At 37.6% G+C, this 21,453-nt stretch overlaps 1 protein-coding gene across 2 annotated transcripts in view; it reads left to right on the plus strand.

The window, feature by feature from the left end:
• The window catches only part of LOC113053451 (ephrin type-A receptor 3-like), a 117,835-nt gene extending 104,904 nt beyond the window's left edge, over positions 1–12,931 (plus strand). The window contains exons 15-18 of one of the 2 annotated variants that reach the window (XM_026218478.1): positions 311–504; positions 4,657–4,812; positions 8,455–8,547; positions 9,889–10,008. In XM_026218478.1, coding sequence (XP_026074263.1) covers positions 311–504; positions 4,657–4,812; positions 8,455–8,530 — 426 coding nt within the window. In that variant the 3' untranslated portion in view covers positions 8,531–8,547; positions 9,889–10,008. Of the gene's footprint in view, positions 1–310; positions 505–4,656; positions 4,813–8,454; positions 8,548–9,888 lie in introns of both variants that reach the window. The other variant, XM_026218477.1, reaches the window with a different exon arrangement.
• Positions 12,932–21,453: the final 8,522 nt, after the last annotated feature.

Here is a 21,453-nt window from a genome sequence, read left to right on the forward strand (position 1 = left end):
CCAAAATTTAGATTTTGACAGAATTTGCTTTTATTATATCATTTCTTTTCTGAAACACAAAATGAGATTTTAAGGTGTGGTCACATTTACCATTGTTCACCAGTTTTCACAGGTGACATCTGGTTATTTCAGTTGAATCAACAAGCTTTTTCAAACTGCTTGGTTTGAAAGTGATGTCTGTGTGAGTTGTGCTTCATACATCGTTACAGCATTTGACAATGACAATGAATATTTTTTGCCTGAAAAACTTTGCTAATGTGACTGCACCTTCAGACAGAACTTCAGCTAATATTACTCTTGTGTGCCTCAGGTAATAAAAGCGGTGGATGAGGGCTATCGTCTTCCCCCACCCATGGAATGCCCTGCCACACTTTACCAGCTAATGCTAGACTGCTGGCAGAAGGACCGAAACAACCGGCCAAAATTTGAGCAGATTGTCAGCATCCTGGACAAGCTCATACGCAACCCCAGCAGTCTCAAAATCACAGCCAGCACTGCTTCCAGGTACGTCACCCAGGAGGACTGGCTCTGGACCGAGCCCTAGATACTTGTTATGATCCCAAATTGCCTTCTGCTCTTACTCTGTTTCATGTCACATTCAGATCATCTTCTCATGCTCCCTAATGAGAGGAAATACTCTCTCTTCTTCCTGAATTCTAATTTGTATCTTACCCTTAGGTCTTGATTCATTGCACGCTCCTACAGCTGGTCACACACAGTTATGCACTGTACATGAGACCACAATATTTTTCTGCAGATTATTTTTCTAGACAAGATCAGTTTGTTTTCGGAGCCAGGTTGCAGGAACAGTCCTCAGACAGGCTGTGTTTGTGAAAAACATTTGCTGATGTCCTGTTTCTTCAGTATACAGGATGTAGTACTAATGTTATTTAAAGTATTATACACAACGTGGTCCAAAGTTAACACTTTGGGCTGAAATGGATTGGTGACTATGAGTCACCGGTCGTGGCCTAATGGTTAGAGAGTTAGGCTTGTTACCCCAAGGTTGAAGGTTTGGTGTCTCAGGTACATCAGGGATTGTAGATAGGGTGAGTGAATATCCAGTGCTAGGGTGACCATATGCACCGTTCATACGGGACACGTCGCAGCAAGAATTGTAATAATGCCTTAAAAATCCAGAGCAGCTTGACCAATAACATGCAGGTATTGTACATAGTCGACAAATCGTGGGGATGCGTGTGAGAAGGTGAGATCTAGAGGGAACAAAGAAAGCTATGCAAATATGAGCACGTGTTTGTTCGTTCGATTGACTTGAAGCGTCGCTGCGCACAAATCCAAAAATAAACAAAAACAAAGTGCGCCACAATCCTTCAAGTCAAATGAACGAACATACACGTAAAACCGATTCAAAAGCATAAGGAGCCGTCTGCTCTGTTCTTTATAGCTCTCATGAATGTATCACAACGATCAACCTGCACAGTACAAATAGCCAAAACCTGGATATTTTAGGCAATGTTAAAATCCTGGCTGGGACGTGTCCCATATGAACGGCGCATATGGTCACCCTATCCAGTGCTCTCTCCACGCTCAATACCATGACTGAGGTGAGACCCTTGAGCAAGGAACTGAACCCCCAAATGCTCCCCAGGTGCTGCAGCATTGACTGCCCACTGCTCTGGGTGTATGTTTGTGTTCACTTGGATGGGTAAAATGCAGAGCACAAATTCCAATTATGGGTCACCATACTTGGCCACAAATCACCTTCTTACCCAGTATCAGTTCCTGACATTTATCAATGCAATTTTGACCATATTATTTGATTTGTATTAAGGTATAAGGCTTTTATGCATCCTGATGTTACCAGACAACACATTCATCTTTCCAACTTAGATTTTAGAACAGGGTATTCTTCTGGGAGTCTGCGACCCCCAGGAAGTATGTGGTAGTACCTCAAGGGGTTGGGCAATCTCAAAATAATTTTACCCTACATTTTATCCTTTATCCTACTCTATTTGCATCTGTTGCAATAAGACTCAATTCACTAGAGAGCTCATCAATGGTGGTATAACCAGTAGCTCTGATATTATGAAGTAACAGTGACTAATGGTTTCTTAAGAAAGTGAAAATGGGTCCCAGGGAGTAGGAATGTAATTTTCCTGATTGGCTTTTAACATGACCGATCAGGGGACCAGCACTGGGCCCAGGTGATTTATGGCTCAGGCGAGACACACTCTGAGGTTCTGCTGCCACAGCTGCGTCTAAGCCCTTGCACCTCATTTATCTACATGCCCTGCATGCTAATGGCATGGCTCTCCAGCCATTCTCATGGATGGACCCTATGCCTAAAAGCCAGACCCCGGAGAGATGGCGTGCAGATGCTCGGAGGTACAGTAAAATGTTGGCACTCTCAGGACAAGATTAGGTGTGCGATCCCAAAGCAAGAGATGCATTCTTGTCCGTGATGAAGCTACCCAGATGTTTCTCTGTGAGGAACATCCTCCCTCCTTTCCCATCATGTTACTAAGCGGCCTCGGTTATTTAGCGGTCACTACACCAGAGGGGAGAGAGAAAAGCAAAAGAAAAGAGAGGGAACCAGCAGAGAGGCCAAGTCTTTACCTCTCGTCTTCCTCTCTCTCTAGTCTGTTTTGCTCCTGTCGACTAAAGCCTCAGATCTCTGACGCCAGCAGCTGATGCAGTCAAATGCTGTGTGTATCCACCAGAGTTTGAGCTAACACTCCTATACCCAACATCAAAGATCTTTCTCCATATCAACTCGTTCTTTTTCACCACTAAAGTTCTAGAAAGAATGGAGCTACACATCACAACAAACAAAAGAGGACTGGACATCTCTTGGTTTTCCTCTCTGCTTTTCTTCCCCATTTCGACCATTATAATTACAAATACAAATTATTTATCATGTTAGAACATTACACACACATTATTTAAGTAGTCCTGTCAGTCGGTTAATCTATTTTAGTTATGTGTCATATTTTTTTCAGCATTTAACAAAAATGTGTCTAAATAATAAACCTACAGAGTACAGAGTAACTGTAAGGCTAAATGTGAAGGGCCTCTTTGCATGTAAAATGACATACAACACTACTTCATATACTGTAGTTACAAGCTGCAGGTTTGACCAGTGTTATCAGCCCTGTCCCATCCTTAAATAAGTCTTTTTACAAAGATGCATCACATTCAGAAAGGTACACAAAACAACTGGCATATAAAGGTGCTGCCCAAACTGTGAAGGTCGGACTAAAAAGGTCAGAGACATTGTTAAAAGTATACTTCAACCTCTCTGTCCTTACATTAGGAAAGGATTACTAAAGATCCTGAGTGCATCGCTTCAGTACTTGCAGACAGCTCTGTTCAATGAGCTGTGTCAGCACTTACTGATCCTCTTTGCCAAGTAACTTGAATCCATTCAGCATTCTTTTCCAATCAACTCAGCGTACATTATTCTTTTATTTTCATCACACAGTAATGGAACACTGGGAACATGTGGGTCTGAGTGGACTTCCTGCTATCTTAATTTGTTTATTTACATGAATAAAAATAGCAGTCCCCAAAGGGATTGTAATCTCATTTCCGTTTGTTCCCCTGGTTCTAATCAGAGGCTATTGGACCTGAATTGAGGATTTATGCTTTGACATGATCACATAATTATTTTATCTTCCATGCCCATAAATTGTATGTCAGAAACCGCAGAGGCCTGAAATGAAGACCTTTCAAGATCTTGCTATAATATAATTTTATATAATTTATGAAGTATTAAGGTTATTTTTACATTTGCTATATTTTCACAAGTGTGAAGTAAATTTTGTATGCAAGGAATGCATTATTTAATTAAGTTATTTTTAATTAATTTGAGTCATTTAATTTACTTAGGTATTAGATTTATTTTTATTATTAATTTTAGATGCTTCATTAAAACGTTCAACACTTTCACAATGCGATCTGGAATTGCTTTCATAATGTTGTTTTTAGAGGACATCCAAATGTGATTATGTAATAAAATGTCTATAACTGCCCGTAAATGGATTACACTTTTCCATACTCTATTTGCCAGTAACAAGTTTGTTCATTTAAATCGGTAGGTAATTACACTTCACTTTATATGCTGAATTTTTGTTTAGGTTTATAAAGGCTTTGGTTAATGAGCTAGCCTTTTACCCAGTAAACAATGAAAATCTAGCGATGGAATGTGAACAATGGGAAGTCATCAGGAACAGAGATGTATGTGTATTCGAATATACATTCCTAAATGTATTGCTTTCTTCCTGGGGAATGCTTGCCATTACACAGATGGACAGAATCAGTCCCACTTCTCTGCAGGTATTTCTGTGTGGAGACCTTGCATTTCAGGCTTGAAGGCCTTTGTGTGTAGCCTCTGCTTGCACTTTTATAAGCTTGTTTTCGCCATAAATGACATTTGACAAATGGGATGGGAATTGCAGATGACCACAACTTCAGTGTTGTGTTTATTTCAGTGTGAGCAAGCTAGAGGAACAGTAATGGGGTGTGTTCTCATGAAAAGCTGTTATGTATTTGTTCTACAAGGGAATACTGCAAATTAAAGTTATTTGTGCTTCATAAGTGTGAAGTTTGTCATTTTTTTTGTGCTGCACAAACAAATACTTTTATATTCACAATACATCTAAGAGCACTTTGTGTGTTTTTCATCTCTTTTCTCAGACCGGTGAATCTGCTTCTGGACAGGACCAGCACTGACATCACTTCCTGTCACACAATGGGTGATTGGCTGGAGAGTGCCAGGACGTTGCCTTGTAAAGATGCATTCAGTGGGGTCAGCTACAGCTCCTGTAATACACTGGCCAAAACATCAGCAGAGTAAGAGCCTTTCACTTTTTTTTCTATTATAATTCTATAATCTATATTACTCTTAAAAGTTTTGAATAATTAAAAAACAAAAATACTCGAATGAAGTTTCTTACTCTCACTAATGCTGCTTTTATTTGATGAAGAATACAGTTAAAATAGTACCACAGTGAATGTTACAATTAAAATTATATATTTTAATATAATTTATTTCTGTGATGCACAGGTGAAAAGGTGAATGAAAGTCATTGATAAAGACTAGTAGTGTCAGAAATCATTCTAATGTGATAGTTTGGTGCTCAGTTATTAATAATTATTCTTAATATTATTAAGAATAAAAGAAAATTCAAAAGAACAGAGTTTATTTGAAATAAAACAAAACAAAAACTTTGTTATATTATACATTTCTTTACTGTCACTTTTAATCAATTGAATGTGCCCTTTAAATATATTAGAAAACAAATATTTTAAATTGTAATTATATTACACAATATTATATTTTTATATATACTATACAATGTTATGTTCGCTGTATTGTTGATCAAATATGTGCAGCCTTGGTGTGTAGTGTATTTTTGTGAACAGTATTTGTTTATACTGTACATATCATCAGTTTTGCACAACAGTCAAACATAAAAATTATATTTTTCTTCAGTTTTGATATTGTTAAAAGCACTTTATTTGGTTTTAGAGGCTAAAATGAAGGGGTTGCCCCTTTTTTAGTCATTCTTCTCTTGTGTGTTGATCCCTGTGCTGAAGGGTACTGTTCCTTTAAGTCCAAGGCAAAAGACAAGCAATATAATTTAAGATTGTTGGCATAAAGCAGTTTAAAACTGATGCAGAAGACAAATTTATTTACAGATCAGTTTCCAGTAAATAAAGCCCAGCTTTGGTTAATCCTTTAAAGGTGGCCATTACATTTGTTATTAATCTCCAGTGACAGTGGTTTAGTAATGTTTTTGTAATCCAATAAATGGAAGAGAAGAGAAGAGAGAGACAAAAACAATAAAAGTGCTATCCTCCCATAATCCTGAGTCTTGGAAGCAATCTAAAGGGCTGAGTTGGGCACATTCCCCAAAGTCAAACAAAAATCTAATAATAAAGGCCCTATTCTGCTCCTCGGTGTGGATCTGCATTTATGGGAAATGCTTTGTAGATGTTGATTAGGGAACTTGCCTTGCCTGGTTACCATCTCCTGAGTCCACTTTTTGGTTCAAATTACGAGGTATTTGACAATGTAAATAATTTGACATTCATAACTTCTGAATGATCAAAAGAACCGGTCTGGGAACAGTGGCAGTACTGTGCTGCATGTTACCCTCGCGTCTAAACATCTAATTAAGGCTGCTTGTGGTTATATTTTGTTCAGATGTTAGCGTAATAATCACATGCAAATAGCGGCCCTCATCCATGACCCAGATTGAGTTATTTAACATGCAGTTCGTCTCCCAGTGTTTTGGCCTTGAGGATTAAAATTAAAAATGTTGTGGATTTTAAGAACAAATATGTTGATTTTGTGCTTTAACTGCTGAAAAGACCAAGATCTCATTATACTGTATGTTGGGTTCTGGATAGCCTTCTGCTACCTCACTAGCTTAACCAGCAAACCCACCGACCAGATTCACCAGTAAGAGCATGCAAGATCAGTCAGCTTCAATAAGTTTTGATGGTAAACAGCACCCATCAACTAAGCCAGCATCAACCCATTACTAACCAGCCAAAGAGAAACCACATCGCAATAAACCACTACTAACCAGGCTAAAACAGCACTAAATCTGTCCTAGAGAGTATGAAGTATATCAGCATCAAACCAGCATTCGACAACATGAACCAGCACCAGAGTAAAAGCACACCAACATTAACCACCACTAATCAGTACTAACCAACACTAACAAGCATAAAAACCACAAAAAGTCAAACAGACCAACTTTACACCAGCATGGGCATTTGTATTGGTCTTTTCAGCAGTACTACACCAATTTGAGAGACTAGACAAATCTGTAGTCATAAAGATCAAAGTCTGCACCCAGAAAGTCTTCCTGTAGCTCAACTGGTAGAGCATTGTGTTATCAAGCGCAAGGTTAGGGGTTCGATTCCCCGGGAACACTTGATAGGTAAAAATTGATAGCCTGAATGCACTGTAAGTTGCTTTGGATAAAAGCATCTGCTAAATGCATAAATTAATTAAATAAATTAAATTAGAAAATTGTTTCATAAAATTGTTCAAACTTAAATAAGCCATGTAAGCTATTGCAGCTTGATGGGTCTATGGGGAATATGAAGAATCGCGCGAGACAGAGATCATTATTGATGATTCAGTCACTTATCACTTTACCTTGGTTGTATGCCTTTGTTTTTTGCTATTCATGAGGCTATAGTAAGTTTACCAGATGTTTGGCCTCTTATTGCACTTTCATGGCAAACTGTGCAGAGTGTTGGGCTCTTTAATCTATCATTGAAGGATTTGCCTTATTTAGCACAAACTGCATTTGATTGTAGACAAATCTGGATTGATACATTATACCTTATTGTGTCTTTTTGAGATTTTGCTGCAAAACAACATATTTAGTTTGAAAAATGTAAGTTAATAGAACTCAGATATATATATATATATATATATATATATATATATATATATATATATATATATATATATATATATATATATATATATATATATATATATATATATATATATATATATATAAATAAAAAAATATATAAAAAAATAAATAAGGAACCCCTCAGGGGAGCTTTGTTTGAAATGACAATTAACAACTTATTTACTATGCACTATGAAAAAAAAAAAAAAAAAAAAGCGCTGTATGTCACTGTATGTCAATATATATATATATATATATATATATATATATATATATATATATATATTTTTTTTTTTTTTTTTTTTTCTTTTTTTTTTTTCATAGTGCATAGTAAATAAGTTGTTAATTGTCATTTCAAACAAAGCTCCCCTGAGGGGTTCCTTATTTATTTTTTTATTTTTTTCTAGGTTGGTACTAGAATACTTGAAAGAAATATATAATAAAAGTGTACACTTTGTCTACTTTTATGTACTTATCAAATATATTTAACAAATTTATACTTAAGTATAATTGGTATATACTGAGAAGTAAACATAGTCAACGTTTATTTGGCCTATACTTGTGACTAATCTTAAGTGAACTAGACATAAAGTATATACAGTAGGTAGTAAACTAACAGTATACCTATAGGTTTACTTGTAAAATAGATTTCAGAATACTTACAAAAGTTGTATACTCATTGTCTACTACTGTTAAATTTATAAAGAAAATGATGTGACCAAACTAGTTTGCATGTCTGTTTCCTGCAACAAAATGTCTTACAGCTGTTATAATGGTATATTAGTTACTTCTTGATGTCATCTGTTTGCAATCACAATGTATCCAAGCATTTTAATTAGCATTACAGAAAACATGCCTCTGAGTTTGTTAATCCACTTTACTGAAGCTTGAACTGTACTCTGTGTTGTAGATCGAATGACTTTTGTCACACAGAAATGTTACAGGCCAGTCTTGATTGACATTGGCATTTGTTAAACTGATGTCTGTGCATTAGCAGTGTGTTGATCATAAACAGCCTGTCAGTTGATTTAAAGCTGTATTCTGCCCATAGAATCTGTCTGACTGAAGTCAGACCAGCAGCCACGTGCCCTGAGTGGGATCCGTCCATGGGAATTACAACACTTTAAAGCGTATAGACTTTATGGTGGGTTCTGATCATAGCTTTTCTATTGCTGGCTGCTCCCTTTAGCTCTTGATTGCTCTCATGTCCACTTCTGGACTAAATCGCTGCTGCACCTTCTAGAAGTGTTGCTAACAGAACTAGTGCCTGAGGTGTGCATAGTCTAACCTAGACTGTAACTTAAATTTGCTTGCACTAATATGCTGTAATGATTTTTACTGCACAGATTTTGCATCCCTTGATCTGACAGAACTAAACATTTTTGTTGTTGTTGTTGTTGTTTTCCAAAAGCTCCTGAACTTGAGTTGCACTTTAAAGTGACTGGTTTGTCATATCTGTGCGATGTACAGTTGGTTCTAATGGGAAGAAAAGGTGACTTAATATAAGTTTCTTCAAAACATGAAATACGCAGAACAAATTGGTGCAGTTTCCAGGTGAGATGTGAATTGAGTTGAATTATATTTCATACAGATGAGGCTTTAATAAGGTTAACAAGTCCAGCATGTCAACAAATAATATTCTAGTGACTTAAATACCACATACAGGAATATTGTTTTTCTTTAGCCTAATTAAATATAATTGTGGACTTAAAATTCAACCTGAGAAGAGACTACTACAGTACATTTTCCAGTGCATTTCAACCAGTAATGTATACGGGCCATTCTGTCCATTTGTGTCCATTTACTGAGAGTCAAACTCATAAACTCAAGATTAAGTATAGATATAAGTATAGATTCAATAACTATTTGAAGAGAAACCCATTTTTACCCCTTCATAACCTTGTCGCAGTGAAAGTGAACAGCAGCACATTTAGCACCAATGCTGTTCTTTTCACCTGTGAACTACAGCGACACATCTTGCGCTGTGCAAAAACGCATGTAGAGTCATGTTTTTCCTATGAGACCGAGTCGGATATGTGCACACGGGATGAACTTATCCATATGGTAAGTCTGGAGAGTCTATTCACGATTGTAAATAATGCAAGCTTCTGTCAGCTGTTGCATGGATCTCATTAAATGAAAAATGGCCTTCTTTTTCCCTCCGGGGTAACCCTGACAGTGCTGTTCCTTTCAAATTACAGTAGAAATAACCAGCTCAGAAAATGAAGCAGCTACTCCTATTTCTCATCACAGGAAGCTGTAAATCAGCCCAGTGTTTAAGTTATAACACAAAGTCTGTCATGAGTCCAGCTCCTCAGCTTGTTCTATGCACATGGTGTCCTCCTGGAATACTTCGTCCTACATGACTGACACAAGCGACTGAGGCAGAGCGCCGCTGCGGGCTTGTTGTTAATGTCACTGTATGTCAAACCATGAGCGCTGTATTACCCATCCTCACTGTCTCTCTCTCCTCTCTGACACACAGGGACTTCAAGAAAGTCGGTGTGATGATCGCTGGACCTCAGAAGAAGATCGTGAGCAGCCTAACAACACTTGAAATGCACTCAAAGAACGGTCCAGTTCCTGTCTAAAAATTAAAAACGACTGACGGAAATGAAAGACACTTGAGATTGATGCTGCTTTGGCTTTAAGAGACTGGACATAGATATTAAATGAAAAGATGAAGTGGAACTACAATTCTTGAACACATGTGTGAAGCAGAACAAACGTCCTGGAGAAAGATCATGTCTTCACGGGCACAAGGTGCGTTGGTGATGAGCGTGTCTCCCAGCGATTGACATGTTGCCTTATCTGCGATAGAGCGGCGGATGAGCGCGGGCCTCGTGTTCAGGAGACTACTGTCACGCTGCATGGCTTCTCCTAGAGGAGGCCGGTCCGATCCGGATGGATTCAACGAAGAGCTCTTCACCTGTGGAATCACAGCGGAGCATTAAAAAGCCTTCAGGAAAAACTTTGCAAAAGCATCCGTCTTCCTTTTGGAAGGTAGCACTTCAGAGAGGCAATAGCTTGGACCCCAGAGTTTTGGTGGTTTCGAAGAAACTTGAAGAAAATCCCCCTTTAAATCTTCTAAATAACGCAGGAGAAATGCAGCTGGTTACTATTAGAGCAATCTGGTAATGCTTGTTAGGATCTGACACGTTTGATAATAAACCATTAATCTGCGCGTGCAGAGAGCTATTCTTGAGAATCAGGCATGGAGTAGAGGAGACTTTGGGTAAACATGTCATTTTAAAGGTTTATTTGTTAATGTAGCCCAAGACACATGTTTGTTTGTACCACTGTGTTCGGATGATATATTAATTCATTATCAAATATAAAAAAAATAGTACACTATAAGAAAACAACTGTTTACTAGAATCCGTAACAGTCAGTAAATCGTAATGCATAACCCAGACAGAATAGCATGCTGATGTGTTTTGTTAGCCAACCCAGAAGTTAGTATCATCATGTTCCCACAACAAAAAGCCAACTTTCCCATTGGTTTTTGGATTATTGCAGAAAATTGACTCTTACACATGTTGTTCATCATGATGACCTTCTACAATCGTTCAAAGTAAAAAGCCACAATCGCATTGCTTCAATGTCACATCACTTCCAACTCTTTCAGTCTTTAAGAAACATTTTCCCTGAAAGTTTAAATAAAAATAATTCGCGAGAGCGCCGTTATACACACATGGTGGTAAAAGTGGACTATAGTCTCTAGACGAGTTTACCAGCTTAGCATGATGATGTTTAATGTCCCCGACAATATGTGAAAATATATTGAGCTTGTGTTGTTCTATACAGGCCTTATTTCAGACATTTAACCAAAAGACCATTGAAGATGGAACTGGGAGTGCTATAATGCAAACTTGTTTCTGGGTTTGGCTTGCAAATACAGTATCTGTACCAGCAGGATTTTGATCTCAGAAGTCTTAGATATGATGCATAGAATGTGAAACAAAACATTTTGCACCAATTCGAATAATTTTTGTCACATGACCTCATCTTGGTTAAATCTGCAAAATCTAATTATCATCTTGAAATTAAATCCAGTTCCTTTGTATTGTTTATCCAATTTTGTGAAAAATTCAACCTGAAATCATGTTGAAATCTTGAGGTATGACTCGCTCCACCTCTGAACTGGCTCTTTTTTTTTTTTTGTCCCCACAGACCCTCTCCAATCACCTGATTACATTCTGGCAACATCTACTTTTTACAATCAAAATCAGTTCCCAATCAATTAACCTTTTTAAGGTCCTTTTTCCCCCTTGTTGAATATCCTGGAAATCAGATTTTGAAACGAAAATAAGTTGGATAAATGGATATCTTTTCACATTGAGTTTAACATTTGGCAACCAATCAAATAATCAGTCAAGAAAGCACAAATCCCGCCCCATTGCTGATTTCATTGGTGGACTCAAGCAGGCAGTCACCTGTCATGAAAAGATCTACTGACAAGACCAATGAAAGAGAGTTTGCGCTGAACTTGTTTGTGAGAGGAGATAGAAAAAAAAAACACTCAGAATATCACAACTACTTCCGGCAATTAATTGTGCTGGAAATGGAAGATTAAATCAAGCAGGTTGCATTGTGGGATACAGTATTCTGGGCTGCTCTGTTGAAAACTGCACATTTTTACAGTAGTAGCTCTTCTAGATATTCCATGCATACAATACATTTGCACACAGTGCGCAGTATACATACTAAACAGTAAGAGTAGTATGGTAGTGTGCTAATCCGAACGTTACCATACTCTGTAATTTCTTATAGTGTATGATCACACAAAGATTTGGACTATAAAATCTTCTAGAAGTGTGGAGGGTTATTCTGAAAGGATCATTAGGATCCACAGCCCTCAGTCTTCAAAACACAAGGGTTTACATCATTTATTAGTTTGAAACTGAATACTGGGCTTTATTACGTCAATATCTGAATATTTTCATCCTGATCATGAAATCACAAAGTGACCGTCTGACCATGTACTGCACCACCTAATGAAGGAACAGTCTATTTGTCCTCTACATCCATCTGATTCTGCCTGTAAATGTTGCTTTCTCCCTGCTGTTAGTACACATGTGAACCAGACCTGTGGTGATAGCAGTGGTGACTCTAGAGCTGTTATCATTTAATGTCTGTACGTATGTATAAAAGAATGAACAAATATCTGTGCAACCTCTGTATTTTATGTTATTTTGTATTATATTTGTTTTACATAAAAAAAAAACTATTATAATGATTTATTTATTTCTTAACAACCAACAACCATACACAGTGCAGTTTTTTTTTTTTTTTTTTCATAGCATTCAGTAAGTTATGACATGGTTATGTTTCGACCCTACCAGTGTTTTTATATTTTACATTGTTGAAGATGATGTTTTGAAGAGCAATACTGTTTTGAGTCCTGTTCCCCTTCTTTTGATTGATGGGTGTGTGTGTGTGTGTGTGTGTGTGTGTGTGTGTCTACTAATGTAAAATGATTTGTAGTGGAAACATTTATATTTTTATAATAAACATTCTCAAAATATTTTCTAAAGAATGAATGCTAAGAAGAAAGTGTCTGGCTTTGGTGTTTCTTTGGCGCACATACACAAATACACACACAAACACACACACAACCTTTCTGAAAAGACATACAGTATAGAGTCAACAAAGTGAGAAAAACTGTCTATTAATCCATTGAAAAAAATGTGTTCAGAAAATGCTCTCCTTAATCACTTCTATGTTAAGATACTTTTTTTTTAATTAGCTGAACAAATAGTAAAAACAAGTTGAAAAAATGATTGTAAAATGTCAAAGTGGTGTAAATTATTAATTAATTTAAAAACAACTTAACTTTTTTTCTTTTTTTAGAGTATATTTAGTAGATTTCTTTATTTGTAATTAATTTGGGCTTTTTTAATTTAATCTCAATAAAATTAAAAATAAAATATCCAGTTTTTAAACTTTTTCAATTTGTAAACGTCATTAAAAGTTGTTTTGAATTCATTTTCTTTACGAATTTAAATTGTTAAATAATATTTTAATGACTGACTAGATTAAAAAAAACATGCTGAAGTTATTTTTGTAATTGTTATCAGTAAGTGTAATTAATCTCAGATTAATATCAGATTAATTTGTGCAAGCACTTCATCAACACCTTAACAGTGTGACTATCAGCAGTGTTTTGGGGCTCTCCGCGGGTGTGAAGGAGGACGCACACAGGCGTCTGATCTGGGTCACAGATTCTGCTAGGATCACAGAAGACACTGTTATGTTTAGGCCTCAGGGAGCCCCACATGTCTGCTCTTTAGACGCTGCTCTGGACACATGCACTATACAGAGGGTGGCTAATAGATTTATTAAGGTCATCTCTGTGATGCATGGACCATAAACGAACACCTGCTGATGCACCACCCACCTTGGACAAACAACTATTATAGGGTCAATGATAAATAAGGATCAGATGATGAATGGGGGGGGGGTCTAGTTTAAAATGTGTCAAAAGAGTATAAGAGTATAATATTATACGTGTGTATGTGCGTGTGTGTGTGTGTGTGTGTGTGTGTGTGTATATATATATATATACATATATATATATATATATATATATATATATATATATATATATATATATATATATATATATATATACACTACAATTTGACAGTGACAGAAATATGAAAGCCCGTTTTTACTATGGAATAAAAAACTTTGTATCACAATTCTGAGTTTTTTTTTTTTTTAATAGCAAGATTATATTGCAATTCTGCATTTATATCTCACAATTCTGTTTATAACTTGCAAATCTGAGATATAAATTAAGAACTGTGAGATCTCAACAGAATTGTGAGGGTGGGAAAATCTGAATAATGAGATAAAATGTCAAAGTTACCTTTTTCATTCTTTCTTTTTTCTTTCTTTCTTTCTTTCTTTCAGCAGAAACAAGCATCTAGAGTACACATTTTTACACTGTACCAAAAAAACACAAAACAGCACACCTGTTTTAAATTTTTCAGCATTGATGACAATAGTAAATAGGTTGATTTATTTATTTACAGAATGATTTCTGAAGATCATGTGATGCTAAAGACTAGAGTAATGGTGCTGAAAATTCAATCAAATAAATGCCACAGCATAAGAGACTTTCAAAAACATGAAAGAAAAAAAAAATCTTACAGACCCTAATCTTTTGAATGGTTATACATAAAACCAACATGAACGGTTGAATAATAACTTGCCACATGCATTTTAAAATAGGTCTTGTAAGGTTTCTACTCTCCTCATTTTGTGCACATCCTTATTTAGTTTTTAGTTTTCTTCACACTTTCTCTCTATGTTTTTTCCTTTAATAAATCTTATTCTGGTCATCAGATGATTATTAACAGTCAGACACTATCTAATTAGTGGGATTTAACTGCTCAGTAAATTTTCTGTCTTACCACTGCTCAGAACCAAACACCGTACCCATTGACAGCCACAAAGAAAGCATTTAATTAGAGGAAGTAATTTTTGCCATCCATTAGCGTTAAGTCTAAGACTCCTGTAGTTTCAGTGTGCAATTAAAAAAAAAAAAAAAGGTCAGCTTTTTCTTTCCTTTTCCATTAAAATCATAGTCTTCCACTCATTGGCTTATTTGTTGGAACGGAGGCCTATTTGAACAAAGCAGGCATTGTTTGGGATAGGCCATGGTATCTGAAAGGGAAATCTTTGGATCAGATTTTCCAAAATATGAAAAAAATATATCCACAGTAAATCTAACACTGAAAATTAGTGTTTGGGAAACGTGACAGTGCTTTCTGGCAAAGTGAAGGCTTCCTAAGGAAAGTTGTAGTTTTAGCACTGCACACATGGCACATATGGCTCCGCTAGTTTGCAGACTTCTGTTCTCAGAAGATTATGGATCATCTGAGAAGGCCAAGTTACAGCCCTCTATCGATAAAACATTTCATACCCTTACAGATATAGTTAGGTTTGTAATTTATTGTGTGATATTAATGCAACCTATCTTTAGAATTCCAAGGCAGTCAAACCTCAGCAGTATGAATGATGCCGGCTCGACTCTACCTAGAGAGCTTGAGAAGGAGCAGATGTGCTGCTGCAGATGTGCCTGATGTTCACAGGAAGAGCAGGGGAGAGCAGGCCATTGCTCCTTGGTTCAGAGGCAATGAATTCAGCATGTGGGATGCTGCTCAATTTGTTCAGCAGGTGATCTACTGCCGCTCTGCTCCAGAAGGACTCATGTGGGTGGAGGATAATGAAATGAAATGTAAAGCAGGTATAAGCACAATGCCTTTGACTCACTGGATCTTTCCCACAGAAGTATAACAAGGCCACGGGAGTGTTGTGTGTGATAATATGGTCTGACGGGGTAGGTGAACTACATTACTCATGTCAGATGGGTGCTATTATGTGGTCCTCGGATACTGAGCTGGGATTCCTTATGAGGATGGTTAGTCAAACACCTGGTACACGGATTTGAGATCCAATGGGCATCTCTTAGTAGAAATGGCATTTTTTATTATTTAGTTTAAATGTTTTTTGTTTGCTTTTTTTTTTCATGAGTGAAAAGTTCAAATGATTTCAACTCCATATATAATGGTCTTAAATGGTGAAGTGGTTTCGATGAAGCTTCAAAAAGCTCTGCACGATCCCAGTTGAGGCATAAGGGTGGGTCATTTTCTTAAAAAAAATAAATAATAATAATAATAATACAAATTTCGACTAACTTTTATAACCACAAATGCACGTCTTTACTTATGCCTTTGCCTTATAATGCACTGTATGATATCATGAATAATTGTATCCACAATTACAATACATCATAAGTCTTATCTATTTATTGTTACACCTTTGGACAGTATAGTGCATTTGAAAACATATAACAAACAAACCTTCATATATTATAATGCATTTAGATTTTTACATCAACATTCATTAAAAAAAAAACTGTTTCTTTGGAAGAAAAAGAAACAGATTTCCAGTATGATCTGCGAGCAGTTTGGACTGCACGGTGTATGTCGTAGAGTTCAACTCTAATGATTACCGTCTGATTTCATGGCTGGCTTCATTCCAGCGGGGTTGTGCGAGTAGGTCATAATAATCTCATGCTATGGTAAGTTTCAGTTCAAAGTGGTGAAATTTTAGAAGGTTTTGTGCAGGCTTTGTCATGAATTTCAAAAACAAATTGCAAAAGAGTCCACTGTCCTCAACAGTGCTACAAGTAGGGGATTAGGGGAGCTCCTCCGAGACAAAGTAGGTGGCAAGACTTTGAAGTCAAACAACCTCTAAACTTCCGCTTCATGTGCAACGGATCAGATGACGAGAATGACAAACAAGGCAGCTGAGTTTTCTCGAAAAAAAAGCCTCCAGCTGTTTGCAGCTGTAGCACAAAGCAGAGCAGCACCTTGCAAAGCCATAAGCAGCTTTCTTTTGCAGTCTCAGGGCCGAGTGAACGTCGTCCACATAGGTCACATCCTGGAAAGAGTCTTGGGTCAGTGATAAAGTTGGCATGTCATGTGTTTATCATTTACTTGTTTTTCTGTCCTCAAAGACACTAGGATTCAAGAAGAAAAAAGTAGAAGTGGATCAATGCCACAACCTCTGTTTCTGTTTCAATAGATGCTTGTGCGTTGACCATGTTTTTTGTTAGCTTGAATGTATATTGTTTCTTAAACAAATACGATATTTTAACTGTTGAAGAAGACAAAAATACTGATTAAGAGAAAGTTGTAGTTTTGCTTAAAAAAAATGTACGCAGCAACATGCAAATCACGACACGGAAAAATCCCCAAATGTGTGGTTTGATGGTGTGATGGACTGAAGCAGGGCCGGAGCGCTGGCCTAACAGTGTTTTATCACGCACACGGCATGAGCTGGAGGAGATGTGCGCTGTGTGTGCCAGAAAGGATGATGGCTGAGACATACATCGAGGAGGGGGTCTCTGTAGTACTGAGACTGGACTGGCTCTTCAATCTCACTGGAACCAAGGGAAAAGTCAATGTCACTCCAAGTAGGAAACAGGTCGGGGATTAAGCACGCTTCTCTGTTCTTGTCTGCTTAACAAATGATCTGTCAGATGCGCAGGGGAATTTATCATCACAAATGCTCCACAATGAGGTTTTTCCGCTTACGGCCGAGGAAAGAATCTTTTCTTTCCATCTCTATTTCTTACAAATCTCAAGGAATTACATATTGCGCCGTGACATTCTGCACAATTAATATTGCATCTTTGGGAAGCATATTAATCACTCTGATGGCTTGTTTGTTTTTGTTTTGCTTTTTCTCTTGCACCACAAAAATTTGAATTGGAGATGAAATCAAAGGATCACTTGTGTCAAACTCAGATCTGTGCGTCTTGTTTGGCTGGCTTTCATGTCTCAGTTAGCCTCTGCTGGTAGATGCAGTAACTGCATCATTCACTACACACATCACCATTTGTGTGTGTGTATATATATATATATACACACACACACAAGGTAATTATATACCTTCTCATTCAAGAGTTTTCTTTATATTCATGACTAATGAAAATTGTAGAGTCACACTGAAGGCATCAAGGGCTATTTGACCAAGAAGGAGAGTGATGGGGTACTGCGCCAGATGACCTGGCCTCCACAGTCACCGGACCTGAACCCAATCCAGATGGTTTAGGGGTCCAGGTCCAGGACCAGGTAAGTGATAATGGTTCCAGATAGCTCTATGCAGACCTCCTTGGTTTAGGCAGATGTTATTGTTCTTTTCATGTCTTAAAGATTTACCAGATGATTCTGTGACTGATTATGTTGAATCATCTGAAGTGGGACAACTGAAAACCACTCAAGCACACTTACTCATTTCCAAACATTTGCCACGGAGATGAAGAACAGACGTCTTCACTTCCATGGTCCGGATCAGGGATCCTTTTCCCCGGTTTGGAGAATTAGCTTGGGACCATTACATCACTGCTGCTTTACGATATGCACGTCGACATGAACTAATTATGAAACCCTAATCTGTACATCCCACAACAATACATCATGGCAAGGGTTTTTAAGCGTGACAGCTATTGAATGCAGGCGTAATTACATTTGTCCTGAGTTTGCAGATTAATACTACGGTTGTCTTCAGAGTGAGGCTAATAAGTACAGAGAGCAACAGCTGGGTCTGTGATGTCTGTCGCGAGCAATGGTAATTGATTTCAGACAAAGGATGAGTGATTTGAAGAGGCTGCTCATCATACAATAACTGAGCCTGGCTACCGCAGCTCGAACCCATCTCCGGGCAAGATGCTCTTGATTATGACATTTCATTGGCACCACCGATGCTTCTGCAGTTCAGTCTTTACAACTGGCCTCCCCTGTCACAAGCTCCCACTCTCTGATCTCATATTGGAGATATATTTCATACAGTGCTGCCACAGATCAAAAGCAGTTAACTGAACCCAACAGAAGATTTACAGACCTCTAACAATCATCATCTTTCCCCTTTGACTTTTATGGTATGGACCAGAGGCTGGTGATGGAGTGCCCTTTTCCTGACTGCTCTCTCAAAACTTCCCGGCTGACCCTGAATGTGACACTTGGAGGTGCGACTGCAGTGATCCGTAGCTCTTGAGTGTTTGACGCATTTGACTATCTATCCGTCTAGTGAACATGATATTAATTATCTTGAATTATATAGTTTAACTTTACACATTTTGGTTGGTGATTAATCTTTGTTGCAGCATGCTTGTCCTGCATATTTATATTTTTTGTTTAAGGGTATATTAAAATACTTTCTCTATCCTCTGTTAAAATGCTGTTTTACAGTTACACTGTAATTGTAAAAATAAATGTGACTTCAAGTGGTAAGATTTAAGTTTAAGATACCTAAGAAATATTTAATGTATATACAATAATATTTTCCAGATAATAATTTAACTATTGCTTTAGGCTTTATTACAATTACAATAAAAATACACATTTTATCATTTGAATTTAATTATTATTTTTTTTATCAATTATTGTTAATCATTTTTTTACATTATCTTTCCTCACACAGTTAAATGAGTCCTAAAATTTATAGCGGTTTCGTACTGTATTTTATATTACATTGTATAATGAAAATGCAAGCTTCAATTTTAATCAGCATTGACAGTTTTGACATGATCTTGAAATGCACTGTTATTTAAAGTCATTTTAATTGGAACAGATGTTTGTTTCAGAAAATGCTGCAGTATGTTGAGTTGGATTTCAGTAAACTGTGATGGAGCAGGTCAGGCTGCTGCACTGAGGGCCAGCTGACCGGGCAACATCTGGACACCAGGGGGACGGGGTGGACGAGGCTCCCCGCGGACAGCAGCGGACTGCAGACAAAGACGCCACAGAGCTGCCTGGATGCTGCATGCTGGGAGGAGAGCCCACAAGAGCAGAGCTATTAACCAGCCTGAGAAGAGCAGAGAGAATCAGCTATACACAGGCCATAACTCTTGTAAAACAACACAGAGCTGTGACTGTTTTGACCTAAGAGTTCTCAACATTTAGGTTCACGGAGCTGCCATCCGCTGAAGAGGCTGAAGAAGCTGCAGAAGCTGCTTCCAAATCCACAGATCTTGAGGAATGCAGTTGTTTTTGTTTTAATTGAATGCCTCTCATTAGCTTGTCTTGCCTCCCCCTGCATGTGCAGTATGTCTCCATGCTCTTCAGACATGACCAATCCTTTCCGCCTTCCACCATGAAATCCATTCCAGCCTTAAACATAGTAATTCCTCTGGAATTTTGAAACCCTAATCTCACTGCTGGACTGATTTCAAATCAGGCTTTTCATATTTGGTCAAGACAGTGACCCTTAAAATAGGGTACAAGATATTCTGCTTCTCCTTCTTCTTGCTGGTTTATATAAGTATGTAGTTTAAACCCATTATGTTTGTGTTTTTGTAATTGTCAAGAACATATAAAATCACTTAAAGGGTTAGTTCGCCCAAAAAATGAAAATTATGTCATTAATAACTCACCCTTATACTGTGCCAAACATGTAATACCTCCTATCATCTTCGGAACACAGTTTAAGATATTTTAGATTTAGTCCGAGAGCTCTCAGTCCCTCCTTTTCTTGCCCAGAAAGGTAAGAAAAACATAATCAAAGTAGTCCATGTGACATCAGAGGGTCAGTTGGAATTTTTTGAAGCATCGAAAATACATTTTGGTCCAAAAATAGCAAAAACTACGACTTTATTCAGCATTGTCTTCACTTCCGTGTCTGTTGTGAGAGGGATATCAAATTAAAGCAGTCTGGATATCCGGTTCGCGAACGAATCATTCAGTTCACCAAATCGAACTGAATCGTTTTAAACGCTTCGCATCTCTAATACGCATTAATCCACAAATTACTTAAGATGTTAACTTTTTTTAATGTGGCTGACACTGACACTCCCGGAGTAATGCATGCACTCAAACAGTACACTGACTGAACTGCTGTGAAGATGAACACCGAGCCGAGCCAGATAACGAACAATAGACTGACTCGTTCACGAGTGAAGAACCGGTTGCATCGGTGTTCGTATCACCAGTAGTTCTTTCGGACAGTTCAATTCAATAAACCGGTTCTTTTTCGCTCGACGTAATGGCGTTATTTGCGATGATTGCCCTTGATTCAAGCACAGAATCAGTTCAGAATCAATCACCAAAAGAATCAGTTCAGTTCAGACGCTCTGTGTGTCGGTCTGCTTCACGCTTAATCCCACATGCCCAGTATCATCGGCTCCTCGGTTCAGGAATCGGACGCGTCTGACAGAAACGGTTCTTGACTCGTGAACGAGTCAATGTTTTGTTCGTTATCTGGCTCGGCTCAGTGTTCATCTTCAGTTCTCTCTTCACAGCAGTTCAGTCAATGTACTGTTTGAGTACATGAATTACTCCGGGATATTGGTTTGTTTGAACTTAGAGTGAGTGTCAGCCAAATTAAAAAAGTTAACAGCTTAAAGGCGAGCGTACACGGTGCGATTTTTGCTGTCGTACGAGTTCGCATGCGATTTTTTTCAATCGTGTGGAAATCGCTTATTCTCGTATCATTTGCGATGAATTACGAGCCGAGCAGAGTGGCTTACGAGCAC

The sequence above is a fragment of the Carassius auratus genome, chromosome 34, assembly GCF_003368295.1.
Source record: "Carassius auratus strain Wakin chromosome 34, ASM336829v1, whole genome shotgun sequence".
In the NCBI taxonomy this organism is placed as follows: Eukaryota; Metazoa; Chordata; class Actinopteri; order Cypriniformes; family Cyprinidae; genus Carassius; species Carassius auratus.